The sequence below is a fragment of the Lutjanus erythropterus genome, chromosome 15 (genome assembly GCF_056507025.1).
Source record: "Lutjanus erythropterus isolate fLutEry1 chromosome 15, fLutEry1.hap2, whole genome shotgun sequence".
Lineage (NCBI taxonomy): Eukaryota > Metazoa > Chordata > Actinopteri > Lutjaniformes > Lutjanidae > Lutjanus > Lutjanus erythropterus.
This window is the reverse complement of record NC_139331.1, coordinates 35111224-35134676: the sequence shown is the minus strand read 5'-3', so window position 1 is coordinate 35134676 and position 23453 is coordinate 35111224. Positions and strand designations below refer to the sequence as shown.

The following is a 23453-nucleotide window of genomic DNA, read 5'->3' as shown; positions in this document are numbered from 1 at the left end:
TTGATCTGAGTTAAATTTGGCTACAATTTGATTTTTAATAGACTTTTTTTAATGTGAGTCATTTGCAGCCTTTATAACACGCAAAAAGAAAAAAATAGAATTTATTTCCTAATATTTCACAGTATTTAATATTTATGTTAACATTGATTATCTAGTGAAACTCTATAAAACGAAAACAGATGATTTTGGCTTTTTTCCTCTTTGTCACAATTTAGTGGGTTGAAAGCCTTAAAATGTTGAGTGAATAATTTTTTAATGATACTTTAATTAAGGTTTGATTGGGAAAAACAGTCGGGTGAAAGTAGAACCGGTTAGTGTGCTTCCTCTCAGGGCAGAGATGTCTGAGGATCATCGTCCAGCTTTCTGTGCAGGAGGCAACAACCACACTGAGCAAAAACAAGTTCTCCAAGGGCTTGGCTCGATAATCCCAAATATAAAGTCTGGTTTGAAAGGATTCCAAATGGAAAAAGTAAACTAGATGACAAAATAAGGTCTGAAAAGTCTGCTGAGAAGTTTGGAAAAGAATAGAATATGTGTAGGAACTCTGATTATAGCTTTTAACAAGCCTTAGGAAACAATAATTTTAATTTACATTGACAGTGACAGCGCCTCAGGTCTGTTCCAGAAAACAAGATCACAACCAGATCTGGATCTTGTAATTCTATTATGTGTTGAGAAAACTGGAAAAAAAACATTCATGCATTGGATCCAAATACACTTGAATGTCTCCCCTACCTGTGTGTACTATGTATGTATTTACTGTGAGAGCAGTGTGAGGGGGGATGAGTGGGTCTAAAATGTGATCCAGACTCAGGGTGTGTTCATGTTCACCTCAGACGTCTCTGTACCTGTTCAGACCCGTCGCTGCATTTTTCTTTCAACTTGTAGGTGTTTACATTCCCCCTCAGGGTTTAGGACAACAAGCAAACATGTTGGGAACTAGCTCGTCTTTAAAAGTCATTCATGTCGACAAATAATACGGGTGTATAATGAGCTCCAGGTCATTTTAACAGATTATTAATCATAATTACCTTCTTGTGCAATAAAGCTGTCAGTGTTGCAACTTTTAATACTTTTATTTCACAGATTTTTTTTATTTTTTAAAAAAAGAACAAGGAGCAGAGAAATTCACTGTAGTTTGATATTCAGAGATTATTTCCTCTGTGGAGCAGCTCAGATATCATGTTGCTGCTCTGTGGTTTTTCTTCTGAGTGATGTGGCCGTTTCTTGAGGACCTGAAGGCAGCAGTGTGACTGTGACCACGCCCCTCAACAGAAACACCTGGCGGGGAAAAAATATCCTGTTGCCTTCAGGTTCTGTCAGAAATGTCTAAACAGGGAAACCCCAACTCTTCTGTGACACATCTGAGCTGCCAGTCGAGACGTTTAAGAGCACAGGAAAGGTGTCGGGATTTATCTCAAGTAAACCAGAGTTGGTGATCGGTGAACAGTGAGATGGTTTAGATGAGTTTTATTTTGTTTCTGTCAAGTTTTAATAGAGTGTGTTTCACAATAAGTGAAAGTAAAATTAATGTTTTTGTCAATGGAGTCTGATTATTGTTATTATATTTACCTTTTATCATTCAGTACACACGTACTATAAAACACTGAGGAATTTATTGCACGAATTGACTAAATCTACCATCAACACTGACTGGAAACTGAAAAAGTGGTGAATTTCCCCTTTAGGACAAATTTATAGTTGCACAGTAAGATATAAGATGAAGATGATTTACTCAAACTGTCTACATGGACCAAATAGAAATTCAAATAGAATAGAAAATAATTAATTTACATTTTCACAATTAAATCTGTGATCCCTAAAACTGAACCAAAAAATACTTTTCTGTACATTAATCTGTACTCGAAAGCATCAGAGCAGGATATCACATATCTGAAGCACAATGTTCCCAGCAGCACCTGAAGGCAGCACAGGCAAGGCGTATAAGGAGGAACCTGAGTGTGTGGGATCATTCAGTCTGATCTGAGAACCATGGTGTCCAGAGGACTGTCAGAAGAGGCTGTGAACGCCGCCTGCAAGGAGGGAGATCCCATCACCAAGGTGACGGTTTGGTTTGTCATATCCTCTTTTTTATTTCTTTATTCAACTTCAGTTTATTTAATGTTCCTGCTTGGACAGAAGATCCAGATGGTGTGATGTGTGAGGATGTAATGCAGTCCAACCTGCTGGCAGTAACTCATCTGTGCCTTCAGACCCGCAGATGCCTGTAGGCCACAATGACAGTTCACATTTTTTGTTAGAAGAAGAAGAAGAAGAAGAAGAAGAAGAAGAAGAAGAACAAGAAGAAGCCTCCACTCTATTACAGTAGATACAGAGCAGAATATATACTCACAGGCTGAAAACAGCAGAATCACAGTTACAATGCAGCCAGTCCAACAAATTACATCAAACATTTTGTTATCTGGCCATGTAGATGGTTTCACTTTTACTTGCCGAGATTTTGAGATTTCTGCCCGCAGCTCAGTACAATACTGTGAATGCAGTTTAATCTGTGGTGCTGACAGCTCAGGTGACATTTGAAAAAAACAACCTGTCTTTCCAGAAACAGAGTCCTGGTTACTCTATAATCCTCCTTTTCATCAAATTCACAGTGAGGTGAGACCGTGTCATTGTTTTGCAGAAACGTCAATCATTTGCTGGTTCCAGCTTCTTAAATGTGAGGATGTGTTTGCCTTGTGAAGCAGCTGGATTCACAAGACCTCGTGAGAATCCATCATGCCAGGCTTCAAGTTTTCCATTTGTGTCTGCACCAAAAGTGGTGCAGCCAATCAGCATCCTAGGAGGGACTGCTTTCAGCTACAGGCCTGGTTCTGGCTGTGACTACAGCGAGAAGCGTCCATGGAATTGACTCCATGGGTCCTGAAGAGTTTAGCTCAGATACTGTGATAGCATCAGATAAATCAGATCTGGTATTTCTTCATCGAAAGAAGAACAAAGAACGACACAGACGGCTTTTCTGCATCAAAAAGATGTTTTCGCTCTTCTCCCAACCAGCTCCAGCAGGAGTTTGATCTGGTTGTTTGAAGTTAGCCCGAGTTACATGTGAGCTCTGGGCTGTTAGTTCGACAACAGAAGCAAGTCCTAAACAATTTATAATTTAATTTAGCAGACGCTTTTATCAGACACCTTTATCCATCGTGATGTACTGAGAGAATCTGAGAGCTGATACAACACAAGCAAAGATCTAGGCAAGTGAGAACAACACAAGTAAGTGCCATGAAGCAAAGTTTAAGTCTGATAGGACGTAGACGCCTACAGGAAGTGCAAGTGGGAATGTGCATAAAGTGCATGAGATGCATTGTATTTTTTTTAAGGATATGTTCAGGAAAGCGCTGGGTCTTCAGTCTGTTCTTAGAGACTGAGAGCGACTCTGCTTATCAAACAGTTTGGTAGCTCATTCGACCATCAGGGAGCCACAGACTGGAGGAGTCTAGCTAGTGACCTTGGGTCCTGTTGTGGTGGTTGAATCCGGCGTCTTTCTTTGGCAGAGCGCAGTGAGCAGGAGGGAGCGTAGACCCAGATGAGGGAACTCAGGTAAGCGGGAGCAGTTTTAGTTGCTGTTTTGCAGTCGAGTCTCAGGGTTTTGAATTTGATGTGGGCAGCGACTGGAAGCCAGTGGAGCGATCTGAACGGTGGGATGAAATGTGCTGTTCTGTGCTGGTTGAAAACCAGAAGTGCTGCCGTGTTCTGGATCATCAGCGGAGGTTTGAACGTGCTGCCAGTGAGGAGTTCCAGTTGTTAATGTGTGATTTTACGAGAGCCTGAACCAGGAGCTGCGTGCTCAGACAGGCAGGGTCTGATCTTTCTGATATTGTACAGAGAAAAATGGCACAACTGAGAAATCGAGGCCACATGGACCTTGAAGGTTAGCTGGTCGTCAATCATGACGCACAAGTTTCAGGCAGACTTTGTAGGTGTGAGCTGGCAGATTCAAACTGGACATTGATTTCTTGTTGTATAGAGGAACTGTGCCGTTCGCCTAATGTAATACCATTGTAACAACATGAACATGTACATGAACAAACTTATCTTTGGTCTACTGTAATATTAGTCTGTCATGGTTTTCTCCTCCAACTTGATTATTAACATATTGTGTCTGTTTTTCACTCTGTTTTGGTCTCCACCACCGTTTGAGAAAAATTTAGCGAGGCTCTTTAGCCGCTTAATGCCCGACTTTCTTCACCAGCTCGTCTCTATGATTTTGTTCCAACTGCAGGCAAATCAGATTTGTTTCTCAGTTTCTTTCTTCAGACACATCTGCAGCATTTGGAATCACTTTTCAAAGAACCTCTGAATGTGGCTTCGATTTGGTTTGCAAGAACCGTATATCGTGTTTTTTCTGCTGTCCAAACTCTCTGAAACCAATCTGGACACAGTTTTTTTACATGAAAAAGTTGATCAGTGCAGCTGTAAAGCTTTATTTGATCATTGTTTATTATTATTTAATAATTATTTTGTTCTGTGCAGGACTACATGATGCAGCAGACGATGCTGAGGGTCAAAGATCCAGTGAGATCTCTGGACTTCTACACTCGAGTCCTCGGCATGACGTGAGTCCTCAGTCTGAGCTTCAGCAGATCTGATTCAAACATGCCAAACTTTTCTGTGCAACAAATCTGTAAGTAACCATCAGTCCGGACTTTCAAACCATTAACCACCGGGCTCTGTGCTGGTTTCCAGTTTGCTCCAGAAGATCGACTTCCCTTCGATGCGTTTCACCCTCTACTTCCTGGGTTACGAGGATAAGTCGGAGATCCCGTCAGACATCAGAGAAAGGACGGCGTGGACCTTCTCTCGTCGAGCCACTATAGAGCTTATACAGTACGTATGATGACCACCACACCCTGATACACCTGTAACTGTACCTATATTCAGAATTATTAGTATTGGAGTGTAGTTAACTACATGTAGTTCAATTACTCATTTAACTACAATTTCTTGGAGTTGGGTGGATTTAGAGGTGTATCAATCCAAAATACTTTCTTTATCTGTCCTTGCATGTGACAACCAAGATAAAATTTGACGCACAGCCATTTGTACGACAGCTATCTTTACATTTCAGACAAAAAGAAGAGCACATAGGGTCATTTTTACATCTAACAGCTGTAGTCTATGAAGAATTTCATATTGGGCCTCGAGAGATTTGTTAGAACATGGAATTTTCTTTGCATTTCACCACATCTCATCACTGAGGTGGGACCCAAAACCTCCCCCAGGATGTTTTACTATTGCCAGTAGGAATGTTAAACATTTGATATAATTTTCTTCTTCAGAGAAAAATCTTTCAACAATATCTTTTCAACCCATTCATGTAACCGCTCTTATATGTTGCTATGAATCAGCAAATCCTCAGTTATAAATAGCAGAGAATTTGTGTTTGAGGAAGATCGATCTCAGTCCTGAGTAATGAAAATCTTTTAGTTAAGAAATAGTTTTGGTGTCTTACTGAATTTAATTTCTCTGTCCTTCAGTAACTGGGGTTCACAGTCAGTTGAAAATCTGTCGTACCACAACGGGAACAGCCACCCACAAGGATTTGGTGAGAAGAAGTTTAACTAAGTTTATTTCACTGGTAGCAGAAAAGTTGTAATTAAGTAATTAACTTAAAGTAGCTTAAGTGATTCTTTTAATTTGTATTGTTACTGTTTACTATAATGATTATGATGATGTAAAAGTTGTGCTGAGAGAAAAGGTGAAACAGGTGACACCTACACTGTGTGTTCTTTGTGTGTGTGTGTGTTTTTTTGGGTGTAACCTGCCGTCTCGCTGCAGGTCATATTGGTATTGCTGTTCCAGATGTTCACGAAGCCTGCAAAGTTTTTGAAAAGCTAAATGTGACGTTTGTCAAGAAACCAGACTCGGGTGAGTTTTTTTTTTTTTTTTTCAAATATGTATTTTTGATTTTGGTGTGAACTGTCCCTTTAATATTAAAAGGCTGGCTTATGAATATATAGTTTCATATTATTAAATAGACTACTAAACCACTTCTTGAAACAGCTGCTCACTGAAGTTTTTATCCAAAAATAAAAGATGCGTTTGTTGGGGACTATTTTCAGTGGTGGATTAATTCACATTCGATGCTCTTGCAGCATCTTCAGTGTTTGTTTTTTCCAAAAACAGCCTCAAAATTAGCACAAATACATTCAAATTGTTACAATCAGTTAAAGGGAAAGCAGCAAATCTTTACATTCGTTAAGCAGGAACAGTGAAATATTTTTACATGAAAAATGACAATTATTAAAACACTCATTCTTGAGAACTGGAGTAAACCGTATTTTGAGAGGGTTTTGATTTTTTAACTATTCAGTTCTGCTGAAAAATATATTTAATAAAAATCAAACTCTTGGCTATTAAACCTTATAACGGACCAGTCTCCTAGTGTTAATAATAATGATGATGATGATGATGTCAATAATAATAAACAATAAAGCTCACCTTGCTCAGCGGTGATATTCATTTTGACCAGCAGGTGGCGCTCAGATCCAACTGGTCTTTAGCAGCTTTTAGGTCAGAACTGACGGTGAGCTCTCTTCACTTGTTTTAATGAGGTTGTAGTGACATAAAATGTCTCTAAACTCACAGAAACAGACATTTTAGGGTTAGACTTTAGGTTTGGATTAGTTAAATCACTGCAACATTCCTCTAAGAGAAAAACAAGTGTGTATCTGTGGACATGTATTACTCATGTTGTGGGGACATAAATCTGTTTACACACTCACATTTTGGGGATTCGCCTTCCTTAGGGGGACAAAATGCAAATCCATATAATGTAAATCAATAAATTTAAGGGTGCAGACTTGGGTTAAGGTTGGGATAAGTTTAAATTTAGGTCGGGATCTGCAACCTGCAGCTCAGGGGCCCCCTGTGACTGTGGAAAAACTTTATATGGAATTGAATAATAGTTATTTCTTTGACATTTTAATTTTCATTTAACATTGTTGTAGGTCTATGAAAAAAGTTTAGACAACACAAAATTTCAAAGCAACATACTGTTATAGATTTTTGAGTTTCGAGCCCAAAAAAAGAAATCATGTAATTTTCAGGTTCAGAAATGATGAAAAATCAAGTTCACAGTTCACTTTGACAATTTTTTTTTAATACTTTTGGTTTTGAGTTTCTCATACTGAAAGTTTCAAGTTTATCTAAAAAAGTAAATTATCTCAACTAAAGATTATAGGTCTGCAAAACTTTTTAAAGTTATTATTTTATTCTAAAGTTTTTTTTTAAAGATGTTAAGGAAAAAGAGAGAATTTAATAGTAGATCAACCCAACCCTTCTTTTCTCAAGGAAAAGAATGTAAGTCAATGTAATGTCCTGTGTGTGTGTGTGTGTGTGTGTGTGTGTGTTTGCCATTACATGAACCACCTCCATGTTCTCCTCCTCTCAGGTAAAATGAAGGGTCTGGCCTTCATTCAGGATCCTGACGGCTACTGGATCGAGATTTTAAGTCCCAACAAGATGTTCTCCTTGATGTCACCTTAAAGCAGAGGCATGCTGGGAAATATTCAGGGCATCACTGGTTGGATTAATGAGCTGAAACAAAAAAAGACTTTGCTGTTTACATGACAAACCTTTGATAAACTCTGTTCTGTTTCAGTCCAGCTCCTGTCAGATGTTTAGTTTTCTTGTCACATCTCACTGTAACGTCTGTGTTTCTTTTCTGAAAAAAAAGTGGTCACTGTGTCTTTGAGTCTACTGACAGTCTGTTACAGAGATGAAGAGTCATCATCATCATACTAACATGCTCATAATGACACGTTAATGTGCAGCAGCTATGATGTTTAGCATGTTCACCATCTTAATTTAGCTTGTTAGCGTGCATTTAGCAGCATCTGCTAACTAGTACTAAACACAAAGTAGCTGCAGCTGAGGCTGATGGGAATGAGATATGTTTTGCAGATATTTTTTTATCAAGAAAAATATTATTCTAGTCTTCCCAGTCCACACAAACAAACACAATTTAAAAAAGACAACAATTTAAGATCACACAATATCAGTAAGACAAGAAATTTATAAATAAGCCGAATAAAAAACAAAACATAGACTCATGAAACAATAAATAACTGTAACCTTTAACAGAAATAAGAAACCAAACTGTGACAAACATACAGCACCAAAAAACTAAAACAAACAAGTTTGAAGTAAAGAAATATAGAAAAGTAAACGGACAAAAATATTTTTTAAAAATAACAGACATCCGGCACATAAGAAAAAATATGATTAGAAATGTGAATGCTTTCTCCCAGAAAGGCCTTTCTGACAAAAAGCCCTGAAGGCCAACTTCTCCCGAGACTGAGAGGAACATAAATGAACCAAACTTCATCACAATTCATCCACCATCCAACAGTCTGACCAACACTGACATGTGAGCTGCTAATGTGGCTAAAAAGTACGGGATAACGGAGAGTAAGCAGGTCAAATCCTTTTTAAATCAACAAAATTATTTTTAAATCAGTATTTTGAGCCAAATTATTAATTCATTTTCTGAATAACCATGTAATAAGCAGGATGATGTACACCGAGCAGGTCATTATTGTAAAATAAACCCGTTCACAATACAACACAGGGTTGTATAATGAAATAATACTTGTTCACACAGTAAATGTGAAATACTGTGTATGAAAAAATGCTCACACTCTTTGAGCGGGTCATAAATGAATGACGTGTACAGACACACTACACATACTGTATATTACTGGTGTGCAAACTGAGCTCGCTGTCTAGAAAAGCAGTAAAAGTATCAGTAACATGGGCAGATTAACCTGCTGAGGGGCCTCTGTTGCCTCCAAATCCCCATCAAGTGCAGACTGCATACATTTAACCAACTTGTACCCCGATAATGTTCATGTTTCAGAGTTTGGTAAGTTAATATATTGTAATTTTAGCCGTATAGAGTTTTTCTTTGTAATTTTTCAGTGTGTCTGAAATTATGATATTCTCAGTGGCCTCATCCTTTCATTATGCCTGTGCCTTTCCTGCATTATGTTAGCTGCTTGCTAGCTTGTTTAATTGTTAGCCTCAGTCACTTCTAGAAATAATAAAGAATTAAAGGGATAATTCAGATTATTTGAAGTATGGTTATATGAGGTACTTATGCATAGTCAGTGTATTACCTACAGTAGATGGCGGTTGACACACTGTTATTTCAGGTGTATACTATATTTAGAATATTTTACCTTTCCACCATTATATAAGCCAAATATAATTTTCTCCAAATCAACCAAACTCCATAGGCAAAATCAATCGTTTTACTTCACTGAACACAGGAGTTGTCGGTCTCCTGCTGCCTTGATCCGTCAGAAAAGGCTGCCTGACGGTGTGACTTCGGTGAATCCAAACTAATCCTTTGAAACATTGAATAGACACAATAACACCAACAAACTAACAGATGAAGGCAGTGTGAGACCAGCGGCTCCTGTGTTATGTGAGGTAAAATTACTGATTTTGCCTATGGAGTTTGGTTGGTTTGCAGAGAGAGATATTTAGCCTGTATAATGGCGGTTTCTGGTCGGAAAAAGTTGTTCGACAGCAAGTTAAAGCAGTAAAAATATTCCAGATACAGTGTACATTTAAACTGATTTTTAGGTGTCTAAAATACACCTTGCTGCTGACCCTGTCCACAGCAGTACGAACTATCCCTTGTGTGAGAAACTGTGCTCACTGTCAGCAGCTGATGAAGCCAAAAACAGAAAATTCTTCAGGTGTTTTAACTGGAAATAATTAATCATACAGTTGTTATAGCAACCACTTTATTTATTACAAATGACCAGACAAACTATTATAGTTTTTTAACAGAAGCTTCCCTGTGTGAACTTCTCTTTACTCCAGCGTGTCCTCACACGGTTTCTGTCCTCTGTCCTGTTGTGTCGGCCTCTCTGTGCGTCTGTATGTAAAGTGCTGACCGGCTCATGTCACCCAATTTACCGCCGGTCACTTCAAAGCGGCGTCCCGGCGTGAGAACCGTGTCGGCTGACCGGGGCGGATTTACGGCCCACGGAGCCGTTCCCAGGCCTGTCAGCCTCTAATCCTCCATTCAGCTGGAAATGACGCCGTTTTCTTCTCGGGAGGATTTAATGGCTGCAGCAGTGATTTCAGTGTGTAAATCAACTGCAAGATGAAGGCAAAGAAGGACTGGATTAACGTGTGTGTGTGTGTGTGTGTGTGTGTGTGTGTGTGTGTGTGTGTGTGTCTGTGTGTGAGTGTGCTGTTTGATTCTGTAATACTTTTACAACTTGGGATCACAGTCTGGTTACTCTTTGATACATGAAGTTAAAGAATTTGAAGTGAGAAACATTTTGTTTTGCAGATTAATTGAATCACGTTGAAGGTCCATTTAACTGTTCTGGAGCTTTCGACCACGTCACATGATCTTCCACACTAGATGGAGTTTGTCCAAGTCACAAAACTTGTATGAATTTTCTTTAGATTGCTCATAAAAAATAGAAACTTGAGCATCTATACCTGAGTGACAGAGATAAAGATGCTGGAGCCACAGAGGGGGATCATGTGATGTGATTGAGAGCCTCAGCAGCTACTAAATGGACCTTGTGGCGAGACCGTTACAGGTCAAGAATGAGCAGTGAACCTCAGATAATTCAGTCATGGTTTCCAGTTTGCGTCGCGGTGCAGGCTGACTTGATCAAGGTGAGTTTAAAGGACCATTCCAATGGTTTTTAATGTTCTAGTCCATTTACCACAAACTACTTGTGCTTTACATCAAACTAAACTTTTTGCAAAACATACTGCTGTGTTTTAGATTTTAGTTTATATTTTTTTTCTCTCAATTGAAACATTTCAGAGCCCTGAATCACCACTCACATCTCATTTGTTCAGCAATTAGGCTGATTCCTGGGCTGCACATCCCTTGATTTCCTCTCATTTTTTCTGATATGAAAATATATTGACGTTGACAAGGGACTTGCTTAACTTGAGTGGTCTAATCCATCACAATGATCAAACATGCATTTGAAAATGTTCAGCAAAAATTTAAAGAATACCCACGAAACACTGGTCAGATGGTGACATTGAGCCCCAATGTTCAGAGTCAGGCGCCAAAAAAAGCATGGAAATATTGATCATCTTATTGGTTGGATCATCTTATCTGCTCTGCACATTGACATCTAAAGTAGCCAGGCTAGCTGTTTGCCCCATTCATGCTAAGCTAATTACCTCCTCTGACCTTATACGTCACATGACATCGTCTCAGCAAAAAAGCAGTTACATTATTATTTTCTCAAGTATCTCTTTGAAAGAGATATAACTATTTTAAATACGCCCAGATTAAATCTCTCAACATTTAAATAGTTCACACTGAAAAATGAAAAACACAATAACAGCTGCATGTTTTATACCAGCAGCAATACTGTCACTTCTTCTTTATTTGTAAAAAGGCACACAGAGTTCTGATGGTAAATTCAGTGACAGTTTACATGTAAACCACAAATAATAAAAAGCAGTTTAGTGGAATCAGATACGGTTGAGTTTCAGTTTACAATCACCATCAATGTTATTATCTGCTGAACATACAACTGTTTGGACTGTGCTGGTTTTGGCAGGTCAGCAGTTTGGCAACAATTTTATTCTCAGTTTTTAGTTTCTCTAATAAATGTGTGCATTCTTGTTAGTTTGGTTAAATGTCAGTGAATTGATTATCTCAGAGGCAAACTTTGGTTCGTCTGTTACTGTCATATGGTCGGTCCTGAAACCAAAAATGAAACCAAAATATTCCAGATGGTGATGTCAACATTTGAACAAACATCAGTGTGACAAGAGCTATCTAAAATGCCAGAAACTATGTTTAGTATATATTTGATGTGTACTTTGATTTTTTTTTAGTTTGGTCTATTTCCCATCTGCCAACATGAGGCAAGGAGGCGAGGTTTAGGACCTATACTGCAGCCAGCCACCAGGGGGCAATCAAGATATTCTGGCTTCACTTTTGGGGAGTTGTCATGTCCTCCATCTTATATAAAAGTATATTATATAAAGTGGAGTAAATTGCATATGAAAACAAAACTCAAGGAGGAAAGGAAGGAATATGTCTGACTGTATATATGACTGTCCATCGTATATCTCGAGAACGGTCCATCTGATCAACTTCACACTTGGTGGGTGTATTGCTGAGGATCCAAGAGAGTGCACTGTTGAATTTGGTGCAATTTGGCCAGATGGTGGTTCCATAACAATGAACTTTTCATTTTGGCTTGTAACTTTTGGACTGAAAGCCAACAGTCAACAAAACCAAATTTAAACAAACAAAACAAACCATTCTTTAAATCCTGATTCTGTCAGTCAGGAGGGAGATCATTCAAATGAGCGGTTCTAAACAACGCTGCAAGTAGCAGCTCAGGGGGCCAAACAATTGGGTCACTCCAAACAAGCACACGTTCTGATTGGCCCCCGGCTGAGCTGAACTCAGTAAAACAAGATAAATCAGTTCAGTAAGTTTGAATAGAAAGAAGAAAGGCAACACATGAAAACATAAGTTTCTGTTCTCAGGGCAGAAGTCTCAGAGAAATTGTTCACTTTGTGAGATCAGCAGGTAAGAACAGTCGAACACACTTCAGAGGTTAACAAGTTAATTAACTAGTTAACTAGTTGCTTTGGTAAAGTTTGTTTTAGTCAGTTTGTTTTATAAGTAATTTGTTTGCTGGTGGTAAAAGTGTTTCCAGGCTGTTAAAACTGTCAGTGGATCATCAGGTCAGAGGTTAGTCTGCAGCAGACGGTCAGAACGCTCCGACCTCAGTTCCCCACGGTCTGTAGGGTTTACTGCTGCTGCTGCTGCTGCTGCTGTGAGGAGTCTGGGAGGACGAAGATGAGGAGGAGGAAGAGGAGATGGGAGGGCTGGTGGTGGAGGCGGTGGAGGTGAAGGAGGAGGGAGGGACGATGGGGAAACCTCCGTGAAGGGTGATGGGAAAAGACGCCGAGAGGGAGAGGAGGGAGGCGGAGAGGGGAGCTGGAGCACAGGGGAGCACGAGAGACGAGGAGGAAGAGGAGGAGGAAGAAGGAGAAGAGGAGGCGGTGGTGGAGTCTGCATATGAGGAGAAGGAGCTGCGCTGTGATAACTCCGCCAGCCTCTGGGGGGCTCCACCTCCTCCAGCATCTGGAGAAACAGAGAGGCCGCTCAGTCCGTACGACGTGGCCGGCAGAGGTCGAAACGCAGCCGCCGTGGCGACAGCGGCGGCCGCAGCAGCCCAGTGATGGGGGTGGAAGGGGTGAGGTAAAGGGTGAGGCTGCTGGTGGGGGTGATGGGAGGTCATGGTGAGGGTGGCGGCGTCACGCTGGGAGACACAGGAGGTGAGGTGGGAGAGGAGGCGGGAGCGCAGCGGGTCACTGGAGTCCAGGCCCTCCACGGCGGTCAGGTAACGGGAAACCTCCGTCACACACTCCCTGAAACCCAGAGACAGGAAGTCCAGAGCCAGAGCGTGGGCGTCAAAATATCCTACAGAGACAGAGAGAGAAGGACAGACATGGTTAAAAACCGAGGGTTAGATAGTCTCCATGATAAAACACCGCATGAATGTTTTAATGCAAAACTTAACGAGTCACAGTTGTACCTCAACAAAGCCTGTGGAGTTTCATGACTCAGCATTTCTCACAAATCATTAGGAATAAATTTTAACATAACACAGTCCAGTTCAACATCACGTTCAACATCTGTAAGTGTTTCTGTTGTGGTTTTAGTGAGTCTCAAAACACATAAAAACCAGGCATGTGCATGTGATACGAGGCCACAGCAACAGATCCACAAGCAGAAAAGCGTCCTTTATGCTCTGCATCACAAACCTCTCAAATGTGGTCCTGCGAGCACGGGGCTGTGACCCTCTACGCCCGATACACTCACAACTGCTCAACACTCTCTCACGCAACAAGCTGTCTGACGCCTCCGCTCCTGTGATTGGTCACTTTGAATATATATAACCTTCATTTAAACTTAAAAAATCAATTGAGGGCTGACCCTCATTTACAGTGATGTCTGGTAAACAATGGTTTAAAAGATGAAATACAAATACAAAGATAGAAATGATAAAAAAAATATGAGGTAAAAGAAAGCAATTAAAACAAACATATGAGTACTATTCATAATGATACAAGATCCGAAATACTAAAACAATTCAAGTAAAACAGGTACAAACATATATATGAAAATATATTGACGTTGACAAGGGACTTGCTTAACTTGAGTGGTCTAATCCATCACAATGATCAAACATGCATTTGAAAATGTTCAGCAAAAATTTAAAGAATACCCACGAAACACTGGTCAGATGGTGACATTGAGCCCCAATGTTCAGAGTCAGGCGCCAAAAAAAGCATGGAAATATTGATCATCTTATTGGTTGGATCATCTTATCTGCTCTGCACATTGACATCTAAAGTAGCCAGGCTAGCTGTTTGCCCCATTCATGCTAAGCTAATTACCTCCTCTGACCTTATACGTCACATGACATCGTCTCAGCAAAAAAGCAGTTACATTATTATTTTCTCAAGTATCTCTTTGAAAGAGATATAACTATTTTAAATACGCCCAGATTAAATCTCTCAACATTTAAATAGTTCACACTGAAAAATGAAAAACACAATAACAGCTGCATGTTTTATACCAGCAGCAATACTGTTACTTCTTCTTTATTTGTAAAAAGGCACACAGAGTTCTGATGGACCAGAAGACCAAACTAACAAAGATGAAATGTATGGTGGCAAAGATAGTCTTATAAATAAACAAGTACAGCTTGCAGAATGATAGGCAGAATCCAGGGGCTCCAGAGTTTTAGAGTTCCAGAGGAATGTCTATAACTCTACATTCTTTAACTCTTTCAAAATTGGATCTGTGCTTAATGGAAATTCAGAAACTGCTATCATTATTTCTTACACTAAAGAACAACATAAACTTCACTTTATGTGCATTCAAAGCAAGTTTAAGATCAGAAAACACAGTTCGGAGAATATTAACAGAATGCTGTAACAGCAACGAGAGCAAGTTGAGCAAAGTCTGCAACACAGCACAATATTGTATAATCTGCGTACAAATCTGCATCACAAATGGTTAAAAATGTAAAAATATTGGCTGTGTGGTTTGATCACCGAAACAGTCGAAGACAGGCAGTGAGGGCCTGAGAGAACTGCTTCCAGCTCAGCCACCAACCCTCTCCCTCACTCAACCACACACTGCTGTGCTTATGGCACAATTATGTGCATCGTGCTGATGGAAAAATAGATCAGGAATATTCACACAAAGCTGCACGGAAAGTTCGGAAGTTTATTGCTGCTAACGCTTTGAAATGTGCGAACAAGATGAAACCTAGGAGTCTATTACTGACATGATGTTTGTAGTCTAGAGAGAGTGTTACACAACGAAACATCTTTCAGAGATCCCATTTTAATATTGTGCAAGGTATTAATTTAGTTTGCTTTATGCACTATAATACTCCGTCATAGCCAGCTAAATATTTGATGTAAGAAAAGTTAACGACACCTTGCAAAAGTTTGCCACAGGTGACATCAAGTTTTTCCAGGATGTTCAGGATGTAACTGCAAGATAGAGGATGCCGGTAAGTCCCTCACCACTATCTCCTCTTCTTCTTCTTCATTGAGGTTCACTGTGCTGAATGATGTCTGTGCAGAGTTTGTTTTCACATTCACCTGCTGAAGTTATAGTGTTTAGTTAGTTTCAGAGTTTAGGCACGTCAAAACCAGGATACAAGCACACAGAACAGTATCTGTGGGTGAAAAAGCACCCTTGCAAGGGAGCATTTCTACTCTACGTTCTGCAAGCATGTGGCTTTGAGTGCAAGATCAACCCTCCTTCTGCTGAAGAGGGAAGGTTTCTCTGTTTCACCTTAAATCTCAGTTTAACACCTGGATGAACCTGCAGGATTTATGACATTACAACTTATCCTGATCCAGCATGAAACTTAATCTAGAAGCCGTCAGTGCACACGCACACTGAGGAGGCAAACAGGAGACATCCTCTGTCCAAAAGTTCAAAAATTATCTATGAAATACGGTTTCATATTCATGGATTCTGGATGTTTCGGTTAGGGAGGAGGAGTAGATGTTTTGTTTTTGAGAAACCACATCAGACACAAACATGTCTAGAGGGAACCTTTGATAATCAGTCACTAGCGGCGACCACAGACCACATGACTCATTGTAGTGGATATTTTCTGCACTGATCAGCTGACTGTTTGTTCTGTCAGACTTTACACGCTGCTGCTGCTGCTGGTAAACCCAAACAAACCCTGCAGAGAGACGGTTTGTGAACGCTGCCAACACTGACCCTCACCTCCTCCTCCTCCTCCCTCACATGTCCTCCCCCCTCATCAACTCCCCCGCTGGCTTTATGAAAGCAAACAGCGCTGCTCAGGGTCAAGTGGTGCTTTTATCCCCGCAGCGTTTTCCCATGGACTCACCACCTCCCTCTGTCTCACACACACACACACACACACACACACACACACACACACACACACACACACACACACACACACACACACAGACACTTCATGCTGACACTGACTGACGGGCTGTTTGACTGACATCACGTCCACACTGACACTCAAATGACTTCAAAGAATAAGTGACTGACACGTCCTCTGTTAAAATGTTGCACTTGAACGCATCATATAGAAAACAGCCAACTGAATAACAACCTGAATTTTGCATGTGAGCGGGAAAGAACTTCACAGGGAGACAAGTAAAAAAACAGCCAACAATTTTCACGTGGACTGTGAATCTGAACAAACAGTCTTAAAGGTACAATATGTAAATATTTTTAGGTTAAAACATTTAAAAAATAATGTAAAGCACATTGCAGTGAAGACTTTTTTCCTTTATATATTGTATATTTTTGCTAAGTACTCAAAATAATAATAAAAAATATATAGAATGTGAAGAAATAACAGTTTTGACGTTGTGTCGAAGATGTCTTCTGTATCAGAGATAGCTACAGAACTTAGCATGCTAACCAGTTAGCTCTGGCCAGACCTGCCTTGAACTACACTTTTTACCCCCAGAAACAATAGTGAGGTACTGCAGCATTGAGGTCTTCCTCAGTCCAGCTCCTGGGTGGAGGTTAGCTGCACCTCTTCTGTCCCCGCCTGAACCCACCATGTCTTCGTCACCCCTGGGAGACCACCTCAGTACTGTATTTCTGTGTTGGTAGTGTAAAGCTCGTAAAACTCTCCTCTGTGAAGGATGTGTGTGTGAACTTTGTTGTCTGGAACCCCGCAGATAAAAATAAATGTTTTCATTTGCAGACCAGTGATTGTTGTTACCTTTCCCTCCTGTAGCCTGCAGCACCTTCAGATGATCCACAGTCATCTGCAGAATCTCTGCTTTCTCCAGTTTAGCTGAACCCTGATGAAAACAATAATAAAAATAAAAGCAAAAAACAGTTACAGCAGGATGCACCAGTCAGTAAAATAATCATGAACCAAACTGAGGAACAGGACACCAGCTGGCCGTTATATTGATATCGTTATATGGCGATCTGTCTTTTCCTGGTTTTAAAGGCTGCATTTCAGTAAAGTGATATGATTTTCTGAACTGTTTTATTGTTTGTCTTCATCCACTTTTTTGGGTACTTGTATTTTTCCAAGTAGATTAATAAGTCTGTATTTTTACTCGCACATATTTTCACATCTAACTTTGTGAATTAAGGCTTTACTTCAAACATAAAAAACAGAGCTGGTGGAAATATGAATGAAGACGTTTTTGGTGAGTTTTATTTTGTTTCAGTTTGGATGAAGAATGTTTTACAATAATAAAATGACAGTGGAACATGGTTAGTTTGGTGTGAGCTGTTTGTGTTTCACAAAAAGGATCTTACTATCTAACAAAAAGCTTTGTCTCTGCAGGCATCCTTTCCAAAATGTTGTCAGATGTGTAGAACAACAATCTGAGCCTGTCATTGGTAAAACACAGCTGACGGCTGCAGCGGTCTCCATCAATACTGGACCAGTTTCTAAAATTATTGTCCCTCTTAGTCGCTCAGACACAAAAACATGAGAAAAATATTGAAAATGACTTAATTAAAGTTAAGTTAAACCAACACATACCAGAGCTGAACAGAACACAAACTGACTACTGAGTAGTGAGGAGTCCTTTCATTGATTCTTTTTGGATCCTGGTAGAACCCTGAAGAACGTCTGTGGGTGGTTCTACAGAAACGATCAGACTCTCACCTGCTTCTCGAAGGCTGTGGGGACGAGCCTCCGTAACTCCGACAGACTGTTGTTGATCCTGTCTCTGCGTCTCTTCTCGATAATCTGACAAATTAAAGAAAAAACAAAAAGAAATAATAATAAATAATAAATAATAATCCTTATTTATAGGGCAGTTTAATTTTTTTTTTTAATTTAAGAAAATAAAAAACAGTTCAAACTCAGGAAAGGCTCTCTGAGTAAAGATTCCCTCGGGCAGATTTTTCCAGGTATAGTAATAGTATTTTTTTTTTTAATATTTCAAAGATGATAAAACCATGATTGCACAAGTTTTGTAATGTTATACTCAAAACTTAGATTGGGGGTCTGCAACCTGCAGCTCTGGAGCCACATGTGGCCCTTCAGCCCCTCTCCAGTGGCCCCCTGTGACTTTGGTAAAAAAAAAAAAAAAAAAATTAGTTGTAAATAAATAACGGTTATTTCTTTAACATTTTAACCTTCATTTATCATTGTTGTAGGCCTGTGATAAAGTTGAGACAAATCAAAATTTCAAGGCAGCGTACTGCAATAGATTTTGAAATTTAAAAAAGAGTTTTCATTTTCCATCAACTAAAATGTGCGTCATAGCCTGCGTCTGTGGCTCAGTGGCTTTTCCTTGAAATTTTGACAGTGACTAATCATCTTGAGTCTCCATAAATTAGCCATGGATGCCAAATTAAAAAAGAAAAGTCTGAAGGAAAAAGAGAGATTCTGAAGACAGACCTCTTTTCTTGTTTTTGTCCAAAAATCACTCTTTTGACTGTAAAGTTTGCAGACCCGTGGTTTGATTATCATAAAATCTACGCGTCCAGGTTCAACGGATCAAACATGTCAAAACTGCTCTATCAATACAAACAGAAACTTTACCCCTCTGCGTTTCTTCCTCGCCATCACTTGAGTGGTCGTGGTCGGTGATCCACATCTTATATATGATGCCTTCATGTGCCTGAAAAACAAAACAATAATTGACTCAGTATCTTAAATAATACAATATTTGACCTTCAGCCGAGCAGCATTGATTTAATCCAGACTTTAATCCACAAGAAAAGTGGAATAAACTATGATTTCCAGTTTTAAAAGTGACTCTGGCTGCTGCAAAAGAAGACAAATTAGATGCAAAACAAATAAAATCTCAGCTGTTTGTAGTAAAGATAAACAATGATTATTGGGGTGGGGGGGGGGATTAGATTTTTGTCATATTGACTCTTTTCACTTGAGCCAGATACTGTACCTTTTCTCCATCCTCCTACTTTTGTTTTGTTTGTTTGTTTGTTTTTACATAAACAAACATATAGTTTGTTTATAAGTTATAACACATAATTATAGATGAAAGTACCTGACAGTACTGCTCATCTTAGATGTTCTTCTCAATTTGCTTTATGTCACGTTATATTTTTTGCTTTTTATTCTGAAGGACATTGATATCCTGTCGTATCTCTTTGTAGTCACTTTGCGCCTTTTTTGTTGTCATTTATATCTGTAGTCAGTTTGAGGGACATTTTTCAGGTGAAACCCCTTTGGGCCCCTGGACCGGTGCTTGTTCAGTAACCCATCCATGGCTGTATTAAATATGCTGAGTAAATAAACATGATTTGATAAATAATAGTATAAAATGGGGCCATTTTTCTGCATCATAACTTTTGATACTTTAAAAATTATATATTACATTTTCACTGATAATACTGCAGTTTTATTGTCACTGCTTTTCTTTTCCACTGCTGCACCTGTTGAACAGACCCACTTTTTGGAGGTTGCTGAAAGGGATTGTGGGAAACGTAGGACACGCAGGGAGGCAGTAGTTGGAGTTGAAGCAGAAATGGCAGGTTGAGGAATTTATTTATTTAGTTGTTCATGTAAGGTCTTGAAAGTTTGGAAAATGCTGTTTTGTTTCCAAAGTTAAGAATAACTAATTTAAACATAGCCCGTAAAAAATTTTTGATTTTCGTTTTCAACATAATCTGGTGTCACAATTTAATATTTAAAATGAAACAATCTATTTGTCATCCATAGCTAAATAATAACATGAACAGCTGATAAGATAAATTTCTGAGGTTAAAGAAGGAATTTGAAGTTGCATCAACAATTTAGATGTGATAAAGTCTTGGAGAATCTGGAAAGTTTTGGTTTAGGTACTTTGAAAGTGCTTGAATTTTACTTTTGCAAAGCTTAAAATGTTTAATCAAAAAGTAACTTAAAAATGAGTCGGACTGAACATCACAGGTTGAAGATATCGAATAAGATCAAAACTGTAGATGTCTCTCAATTCAAGCACTTTAAAAGTGCATTTTAAAGCTTTTTCAGCACCTTTAATGGCATATTTCTATAAATATATATAGTGCTTTATTATAAAAGCAACACACCAAGCACTTTCAAGCACTTTATCCAAAATCCAAGCAATTTTCAAAACTTGCAAACTACATTAAAATTAAAATGTTTTCAAGGATTTCCAGCACCAGTAAGAACTCTGCCTTCCAGTTAACGAGCTAATCATTTAATTAATCAGTGACAAGCAGAACAGAAAATCTAGTGCACAACATCTTTTACCCACAATTAACAGTGAACATAGTAAACTGTATCTCGAAAAGGTTTTCAAAGGATGTTTGTGGTTTGGAGCCTTGATTATACAGAATTTATTGAGTAACATGAACTTTCCATTTCCTCTTTTGTTCCTGCAGGTAGATGTTGTTCTTCCGGTGTTCAGAATATTTTTGACAGAACAACAATAAAACAAAATATTGGCACTTTTTGAAGGACAACAGGTTTATCAATTAAATCATCCTTTTAACTTAATATTTTATATGCAATGAAAAAGGTTGAGTTACAATCTGAACACTTCAAGTGAAACTAAAAAAAAGGCTCTGCAGAGTAGCAGAAACAAATATTTGAATTTGAAGGCTGGATAATATAATTGTCTTAAGCTATTATAAGATTAAATCAGCAGCAGCCAATGGAGCTTTGAACTGTTAAATATGTTGAAGAAATAAAGACATTTTCTCACCCTGGATAAATGCTCTCACTGCCCACATCGATGGTCTCCTCCAGGTCACTCTCCGCCGGGCTGCTGTCCTCACATGGCCGCTTCATGGTGCGCGGTGAGCGGGGAGAGCTGTCGGTCTCTCCCCGGGAGGGAGACGTGGAGGAAAAATAAAGTTTCTTCCTCTCTGAACACACACACACAAAAAAAAAACTTTTCGATTCCTCTGAGAAATATTTTAGAGAACAAAAAAACGAATAGTAGGAAATATGATCAATCACTCAATATTGATCACAGAAATGTTTCATCAGAGTTATTTTGGGGAAAATCAAACTATAATAAACTTTTAAAAGCACTGATTAGTTATATGATCTTACCGGAAAAATGAATAAAGATTTTGGAGTAATTTTAGGCTTCTGTAATCCAGGAGTTGATGGAGTTTCAGGTTAGTTTTCTTCCCAGAAAACAAAATAAAAAAAGTTTTTCCTCTTGCAGAACTGTGAAATTATAAAAACAACTTCAGCAAAACATGATGCAAAAATCTTCGTTTCTAAAGTCAGAAACAGAAAATGTTCAGTTTCAAATAATTTCTCCGTCCGGAGCTTCCAGGAGTTGTTTTCTTTTTGTTTTGTTTTGTTTTGTTTTTTGTTTTTGTTTTCCAGCGGTGAGTCTCCAGTAAATAGTCCGGGGCAGGTGGCTCGTGTGTCGGCTGCAGACTGGACTGGTGACCGGTGTGTCCTCCTCCTCCTCCTTCTCCTCTGCTGCTGCTGCTGCTGCTGCTGCTGGAGCTTTCCCACGGAGCCTGGGAGCCACAAACACACACACGCAGGCGCACACACACACACACACACACACACACACACACACACACACACACACACATAGACACACTGACTCACGCACGCGCACAGTGGTCCCGCCCACGTGCACAGTCTGTGCAGGGCTGCTCCTTCTCTCCTGATAATACCGCCTGTCTGGTGTTCAGACGGAGCGTGTGTGTCTGTGTGTGTGTGTGTGTGTGTGTGTGTGTGTGTGTGTGTGTGTGTGTGTGTGTGTGTGTGGGAATGGGGCCACTTCTGATAGTCAAAAAATAGTCATTATATAAGGCAACAGGTTTCAGACTGCTGCAGTGAAGCTGAACACATCCAGCATGTTGACTCTGTTTGAATTTAATGTATTATAACGTTTTAATAGATATATGAATGGGTTTATTAAGTTTTTTTTGGTGTTGTTTGATTTAAACAGGTAATAACACACCTTCACATTGACGACATTATTCATGTCTATACATGTCTATATGTAGGCATTAGCAAATAAATAAAAACATAAATGTGTAGTTTGATTATTAGTGATAAATAAGTTCTGCTTATAGGTGCAGTCTCCTTAAAAGGATAGTTCACCTAGAAATGAAAATTCAATCATTATCTACTCACCCTCATCCCGACTGAAGGTTAGTTTTTTAGTCCACAAAACACTGCTGGAGTTTCACAGGAAAACTGTGTTGGAGAATCTCCCAAACAATGGAAGTGAATGGTGACCAGTTTTCAAACATAAAAAAGTACATATAAATGACCTCTGCTGAGTCAGCTTGACATGTCGTGACATGTCGGGGCTTTAGGTGACTTAGATTACACTGACAAGCAGTATGGAGGCATTTTATGGGTTGTTTGAAAACTGGTCACCATTCACTTCCATTGTTTGGGAGATTCTGCAACACTGATTTCCTGTGAAACTCCGGCAGTGTTTTGTGGACTAAAAAACTAAACCTGACCTTCAGTTTGCACGAGGGTGAGGAGATTCACTTTTGGGTGAACTATCCCTTTACTACATCCACGGATAGTTAGTGTGTGTGAGTGTGTCAGACGTTCCCACACTGAAACCTAATCATCGTGTGAGAGAGGTCACACACACACACACACACACACACACACACACACACACACACACAAACACACACACTGAAGCGGCTGTCTTTTCACACCTGCTAATCTTTTTGCAGTACAACAAAGATTTAATGCAGGAATTAGAATTTAGCTACACACACACACACGTGCACACACACACACACACACACACACACACACACACCTTCCCACCGTTCATCCTCGCCTTCTTCTTGCAGCTGATAACTTGTCAGCAGCCTCTCATTGGCTGAACTCCTCTTCACCTCAGGTTGTTGCTGTCACACGGCAGTGAGTCCGTCTGCACTCCGTGTTGCGCTGCACTTTGCTCAAGACATCTTTTGTTTTAAATTA

At 39.4% G+C, this 23453-nt stretch overlaps 2 protein-coding genes across 2 annotated transcripts; one reads left to right on the top strand and one right to left on the bottom strand.

The window, feature by feature from the left end:
• The first annotated feature begins 1931 nt into the window (after window positions 1-1931).
• On the top strand, window positions 1932-7622 carry LOC146314832 (lactoylglutathione lyase-like). Its single transcript, XM_084737514.1, has 6 exons — window positions 1932-2061; window positions 4489-4571; window positions 4702-4842; window positions 5493-5560; window positions 5794-5883; window positions 7409-7622. Exons 1-6 carry the CDS (start codon window positions 1993-1995, stop codon window positions 7501-7503), a joined length of 546 nt encoding a protein of 181 aa, XP_084593640.1. The 5' UTR covers window positions 1932-1992; the 3' UTR covers window positions 7504-7622.
• Window positions 7623-12435: 4813 nt separating this feature from the next.
• Window positions 12436-21405, bottom strand: hey2 (hes-related family bHLH transcription factor with YRPW motif 2). The gene is made up of 5 exons (XM_084737306.1): window positions 21223-21405; window positions 19092-19170; window positions 18207-18290; window positions 17298-17379; window positions 12436-13462 (listed from the first exon to the last, which is right to left on the bottom strand). Exons 1-5 carry the CDS (start codon window positions 21306-21308, stop codon window positions 12747-12749), a joined length of 1047 nt encoding a protein of 348 aa, XP_084593432.1. The 5' UTR covers window positions 21309-21405; the 3' UTR covers window positions 12436-12746.
• Window positions 21406-23453: the final 2048 nt, after the last annotated feature.